Here is a 7,187-nt window from a genome sequence, read left to right as displayed (position 1 = left end):
GCTCCTCAAAGGAGACAGATGCCTTTTTGTAAAGATTGAATACCTTTCTCCAAGATGTTCATTAGTCACTGAAGGTAAATAGTTGAGTAGTCAAACAAAAAAACAAAACAAACAAACAAAAAAACCCTCTTCCCCTCTCAGCTTTTATTAAACTCCTCAAAATTCACCATTTTATTCGTTTGGCAGTAATTAAGCCATCTAAAGTAGAGGAAGCATGAATTTCCAATATAAAAGCCACTAAAATTCCTTTAAGAAGAAGTTTAATAATTTGTCTCACACACAAAAAATAAAAGTAAATGCCCCTTCCAAAGATAGTAACTCATGCTTTCAAAGAGAAACCATAATAGCTTCTATGGTCATGGTGAACTAAAAGTTCAGTTTATTAGCATGTTGATTTACACATGCAGACAGATTTTATAGCTAACATGGAGAGACTACATTGCACATCTGCAGACCCATAACCTTGTCTTCACTTGATAGTTTGTCCATACAGTTCATCACAGGGCCAATCCTATGAGAGATTTAAAGAACATAATAAGTCTCACTAGCTCAATGAACAATGATTTATTCAACATGGAACAGCGTCAACATAAAGAGACCCACCCATGAATACGACACTGAGTGGTTAGGGCACTCAACTGTTCAAATCCCTGCTCCAATTTGGGGATTCAAACTAGGAACTCCCACCTCCCAAGTAAGTGCCCAATTTGTAAATCTAGCCCTTTGTGTTCAGAGGACAACAAAACACTAAGACTGAAGTTATTTACTTTGTCAACCTTTTTAACGGATGATCCTAGTTCAGTTGTTTGTATTTATCTGCAAATTTTTAGATAACATTGCTCCAACTTCTTGAATAGTGACACTATGCAGACATGGTTACTATCAACATAAATACAATGGAAGTTTTGCCCATGATGCTGAAGGGAAACATGGCACCTTTACTGAGAAAGATAGATATCTCAGACTGCAGTTCTAGTCACATGACTTCATGTATTCTTTGGCCGGTTTTGACTAGCCAGGCTAAATCAGACACACACACACACTAGATTTCTCATCAATAGTCATTCCAGTCCATAGATAGCTGGAAAAACGCATCTTTAATTGCTTGCAGTGTACATACCCTTACAAGTGAAGGGACAAGTAGTATCCACCTTTCACAAGCATAAAACATTTGCTCAACAGAAAAACAATGTAGTGGAGATTAAGTTGCCTGTTAACCATCTGGGGAAGAGTTATTTAGGAATGAACTTTGGCTCTGTGTGCTAGGTTGGGCGGGGCAGAGTTTAGATTCCAAATCAATTGCTTGGTCTTGTTCAAATGAAGGGGAGAAACTTTAAAAAAAAAAACAAAAAAAAAAAACACCACACAAGAGGGGAACCCCCCCCCCAGAAAACAGCTATTTAAGCTAAAACCTTTTAAGCCACCTGTAACAGTTTGACCCAACCAGACACAAATAGAGCTCAAAGTCCCCACAACCTAAACTCTTGTTTGAGGGCTGAGAGGATCTCATTTTACTGAGCTGAGATTAAATAGTTTCCTCCTATCCCTGAACCAACTGGTAGTCCAAGAAATCTGCACACAGCTCCAATATGCTGCTCAACAGCCTATGCAACCAGTCTTATGCACTAAGATCTGGGCTACACTTTCTGCACAGCGTACAAGCTACTTGCAGGTTTTAGATTGTTGTTAACCTGAAAGGTAATATGAGAGGATTCCTCAGTATCACTCACCTTGAGAAGAAGTTAGGAACCTATAATGAGGGATCCAAAAAACCCTTCCCATACTATTTACTTACATCTTACTCCTTTTTAGGTTTCACTATTTTTATAGTGGCCACAGCAGCTTTTTCTGCCTCAGCTTTGTATTGTGGTTTCATTGCTGCTCTGACAGCCTTGGCACAGATCTGGGAATAGCGGATGTAGCTGAAAAGAGGAAACAAAAGGATGAAAATCAGGTGGGGCCCAACAATTAACATAATCAGCTCCAGGGACTCTAACAGCAGCCGAAGGTGGTGCCAACAACTGTACTGCCATGTTTTTAGGCAGTTCCCTCTGTTGCGGGCCCTTCCTGGCGAGGCCCCCTCCTCTGCCTGGTGAGGAGCCAGAACCTCGCCAGTCAGTGGATGCGATCGCACGGGGGGGACGACAGGCTCTCGCCGTTGGCCCCACGAGGCCAAGGGGGCTGAAGCTAGGGGTGTGGCAGCACCTCCTAGCTCGAAACTGTTCCATCGCATACAGGGTTTGCGGTTTCCTTCAATGGCTTTCAGCTCCCTCACTACAGAATTTGTTCCAGAGCAACACTCGGGATCGCTCCCTAGCTCGGCAGCGGCCAGGCGGGGCTCCCAACCTCGGCTCTCCAGGGGCCTCCTCCCCGCCGCGCCTGGACCCCAGGCGGCCACGGGGCACCCCTCCACTCGGGGACACTGAGGCGCCTCCGAGCCAGGCTTCAGCGCTCCCCCCACAGCCGCAGGAGACGGGGATATAAGGCAGGCGCGGGCTGGCCGCGAGCAGCCGGTACCTGAGCCCGGCCTGTCTCCAGTACGCCACCATGGCTGCGGTTCCGGGGCCTGAGGGCGCAAGCAGCCGAGACCCCCCAAGCACCAAGGTCAGCGCGCACCGGAACAGGAAAGGCTGAGAAACTCGCCGGTAACCAATCAGAAGCCGTCCCATTTCACCAATCAAAGTTTACATCACCTCAAGGAACTCGGCCAATCGCGGCCAACTAGCTCTTCCCACCAATCACAACACGATTCCCCTGTGCCGCCAATCAGAGTGCGGAGTGACCTGGCACCGCCCCGTTTGCTGCCGGGTTTGGCCGCAAAGCGGTGCGGGCAGGAGGCAGGTGGGCGCTCGTGGCAACCAGCGGCCCCTGACGGGCCTGGGTGTCCGGCTGCGGCGGCAAGAAATCCCCGGCATAGCACCTGTGGCACTGCCCAGCCACCACGGGTCCATGTCGCGCCCCGAGCCCCTGCAGGCGAAATCTCACCGAGGCTGAGCCAGTCAGCGCAGGGCTGCTAAAGCAGCCCCGAGGGGGCCTGCCCCAAGCCCCGCTCAGTCCAGGGCGGAGCGCCGCCTCCACAGCCCTGGCAAGGTTGTGCGAACACGATAACCCCTGCATGGGCGTCGTTAACCTAAAACCCCACACTTCTGTCTGAAGTCTGCCTCACCTACTGCTGCCCCAGGTGACACCCAAGATCTCGGTCACTGAACGAGATTAGGGGAAAACATCCTTCCCTTTCTGTTTCTTGGTGCATTCAAGAATGCCTTGGGGGCACTCAGTTCCACTCTTCCCTGATCAATGGCTAATTAGGACCCGATTCAGGGTTTCATAAAGCCAAAGGAGGCCCACCTGCAGGGAACAGTTTACAGGATCAGGGCCTTTTGCCCCTGTTGCTTTGTGTGGGTCTTTAACACAGCAACCAGAGAGAGAGGGGAAAAAACCACACTAAAATTGGGGAAGGGGATGTAAGGGTAGGTGTGGTATCCAGAACTCTCTTGAAATTGACTAGATTTCAAGTTGACTGTGTTCACTGAAGAATATATTTTTATGAAAATGTTTTCTAATGTTCAACAATCTGTGGGTATTGTTAACCCTAGACACCACAGTCCCAATCCTGACAACTGTCTCTGGGCTGGCAGACCTCTGACCTGCATAGGTTTCAGAGTAGCAGCCCTGTTAGTCTGTATCTGCCAAAAGAAAAGGAGTACTTGTGGCACCTTAGAGACTAACATTTCTTTGAGCATAAGCTGTAGCTCACAAAAGCTTATGCTCAGATAACTATGTTAGTCTCTAAGGTGCCACAAGTATTCCTTTTCTTTTTGCTGACCTGCATAATGTTTCAAACACTAACGGGGGGCTACATGAGTTCAGAGGTCTGTCTAAAGGGAACCAGTTTCAGGATCAGGGCCTTGGTTTTTCATTTCTAAAACCACTGCCAATAACTTGCTTGAAAATCACCAAAAGTTAGGACAAAATAAAACAGAAAGGAAACCATAATTATTTTCTACAAGGCTGGAGAACAGTGGATGGTCTTATTCATCATCACATAATGGCATCTTACATTTATATAACACTTTTCAGTAGGGTTTTAGATTACAACTGACTAAAATATAGCTGAAGCAAACATCTGAGATATGCTTTTATAAAATACACATAACCCACGCCCAGATAATCATATCTGAAGAGCTGAAAATTGTTAGCAAAGGTGTCCGCAGACCCTAAAATTCTCCCACACTCACTGAGACCTCATCCTTGGGAAAGTGAGGCTTTAAAAGGGTCCTCCTTTATATATAACAAAAGAAAGCTGTCTTTTTAATATTTGTATACTCCTGAAAACTATACCCATCATTTGCCTAAACATAGACATGGAAAGGAGGGAAAATATATACCACTAACCTGAAACCCTAATTTAATCATTTTCTACAGTGGCCTGAAAACAGTGGGTTACTTTACATATATAACAACAATTTAAAAAAAGATGGATGCAAGCACGCCCTCCTGCAAATTGAAGGTCAGAAATTTGAGGATGAATCTCTGAGCTTCCCTTATGGAGCCTGAGCCAAAGCTCATGTAAATCAATGGGCTTTGGATCAACATAGGTGTTAGGGAATCCCTGAAGACCTGTGCCATTCATGCAGATTCACTATTCTTCCATGGCTCTTCTGGGCTACGCTGCAGTCTGTCTCCATAAAAGCTACACTGCAAAAATTTCCTCAGTAGAGACTGCTCCTTGTAATGCCTTTAAAGGAAACTTCTCAAGTGTGAAGTGGCTCCACTATGAAGTGAAGCCTCAAGCAGATTTAGTGCTGGTTGCCTTCTGAGATGACATATGCATGTTGGTCTGCTCCCGGTGCAGGGGTTCTGGGAAGGGGCAGAGACGGTGCTATGGAGATGGATTTAAACTGGACATGATCTGAAAACCAGCCTCTCTATCATCCTTTCAGAGCTGTTGCCAGAAAAGCAGTATTTGAATGGTTCATCATGGAAGCAAAGCCTATTTCATTCCATCAGAGAGAAGCAGGGCACTGCACTTGGCAAATCCAATAAACATATCAGCTTATTAGTGTGTCTGTCTCACACACAGAAGTCTCTACATGGCAAAGAACAGGTCATTTCCCAATGCACTAGAGCTTCCACTTGGTCTAAAAACCATGATAATAAAAAATTCATACATGATAAGAATGACAACATAGCTTCCCCAGAATCCAAACCTGAGCTTGGTGGATAGCACTGATGAAAGATGTGAGACTCAGTCCTGGAGACATCTATTCATGCACAGATACACACAGTTACACAGCATGTACAGCAAAGGCGGTAAAAGTGAAAACGTGTCCATTTTGCCACACCAGTGTGCCTGAAAACCCTATAAGTCTGGAAGGAGGAGTTCACATTCCCTACTTGACCTTTCCATAGCGATTGCTAGCAAGGGTTCCAATTAGTGCTACTGGTGATTATTGTGTGTGTTTTAAGGTGGACACTTATCTATACAGAACTGAACTTGACCAGCTCATTTCACCTAAGCCACTAATTTGCTGATTTTTAAGAGGCTACTCAACAGCTTGACATCATTGCAGCAGTTGAAGTCAAACTTAATTTTTAAAAGCTTTTATAAAATAAAAACATCTCACAATTTCTCCTATAATAATTTCACAAAAATTATTATAAAAGCAGATGATCTTCTTTGATGTGTTTATTTTCTTGGTTGGTTTTCTACAAGTCATTTTTGCTCTCTTACTTATGAAGCATACATGGCATGTTGGAATAGTTTTCCAGCATGTGAAAAGTAACCTATTACTACAGAAATACAAATTATTTCTACTGCACACACAGCACTTTGGGCACAACAGCCAGAGAGAGAGTGTCAGTCAGTCAATATCAAACCCAACAAACTGAATCAACAGTCTGAAAGCACAGGTAGCATCAGTGACGAAAACAAAAAAAAAGCAGGACAGAAAGCAGCATTGGAATATGCTCATCTCCACTGTGCCAACAAATTAGGTGATGCACAGCTAACTGTTCTATTTGTTAAATCCAAGTTATTTTAGTATTGGTGGGAGACACGGAAGGGTTATTTTTAAACTAGGGTTGCTTTGACGTGTTACACCTGGTGATTTCATTTGATAAATACCATAGCTCCAAGCAAGGTCATTTGATGCCTCATGTGTTGCCCAAACCACCAAGATAATTTATTAGGATATTAGAAGTCCTGGGTAAATTTATCCCACTAAATGTTACTCTACTTTTCTCTGTCTTCCCAACTCCATCTCGTGCCTGTCTTTCTAGCTCTGTCTCTCTCTCTTCCTCTTTGGTCTTTCTTTTTTTCATCCTGCCTTCCACTTTTGTCCATGTCTTTCCTCTCACCATAGATCAGTGTGACAAAGTACCTACCTTGAATTGCGCACACTTCGCTCAAGTTTTGCAGACATGCAAACTGAGTACAATTATTTGATCATTTAGCCCTTTTGTCATCCGTTGATCTTTGGTAGGAAGATGAAAAATCAATATGAGTCTCTAAAAAGAGGCAGGGCTCTGAGAGAGGTAGCAGGCTGAGACAGAATGAGGCTTAGTGTATGAACATAAAAGCAGAGCTTTACAAAAACTCTATAATATAGATGAATAACTTTTCTGCAGCCATAAACAAGGCACCACTACAGATCTGTACAAACTGTTTTCATACACAGGGTTGAGTACAATTTATAGAACTCTCCCCAAACCCAGAACTCTCCCAAAAAGGAACTCATTTAGAGAGCTCTAACAGAGAGGTCCTGAGATTCTAAAGAGGTGAGATTGGAAAGATCCAGAGAAACTGAAGAGGTGAGAGAAGAGGCATCCTGAAAGGTGAGGTCAGAGAGGTCCAGAAAGGGTGAAGAGACGAGATTAGAAACATCCAGAGAGGTTGATAAGGATAAATCAGAGGAACCCTGAGATGTTAAAGTGTTAAAATTAGTGAGGTCTAGTGAGGGTGAAGAGGTTGAAGAGGTGAGATCAGATACATCCAGAAAGGGTGAAGAGACTGCATAAGGAAGGTCCAAGGAAGCTGAAGAGGTGTGACTGGAGAAGTCTAGGGAGGGTGAAGATGAGAAACTGGAGAGGTCCAAGGAGGCAGAAGAAGTGGAACCGGAGAGGTCCAAGGATACCGAAGAGCTGGGATTAGAAAGGTCCAGAGACCCTGAAAAGGTGAGACTGGA

General features: G+C 44.5%; 1 protein-coding gene across 1 annotated transcript; it reads right to left on the bottom strand.

Annotated features, from left to right (window-relative positions):
• Positions 1-348: 348 nt before the first annotated feature.
• Positions 349-2,673, bottom strand: ATP5F1E (ATP synthase F1 subunit epsilon). The gene is made up of 3 exons (XM_077832353.1): positions 2,518-2,673; positions 1,796-1,922; positions 349-511 (listed from the first exon to the last, which is right to left on the bottom strand). The coding sequence occupies exons 1-2, from the start codon at positions 2,667-2,669 to the stop codon at positions 1,799-1,801; spliced, it is 276 nt and encodes a 91-aa protein (XP_077688479.1). The 5' UTR covers positions 2,670-2,673; the 3' UTR covers positions 349-511; positions 1,796-1,798.
• Positions 2,674-7,187: the final 4,514 nt, after the last annotated feature.

This window comes from Eretmochelys imbricata, chromosome 13 (genome assembly GCF_965152235.1).
Source record: "Eretmochelys imbricata isolate rEreImb1 chromosome 13, rEreImb1.hap1, whole genome shotgun sequence".
In the NCBI taxonomy this organism is placed as follows: domain Eukaryota; kingdom Metazoa; phylum Chordata; order Testudines; family Cheloniidae; genus Eretmochelys; species Eretmochelys imbricata.
The sequence above is the reverse complement of the archived record's forward strand: the minus strand, read 5'-3'. Positions and strand labels throughout refer to the sequence as shown.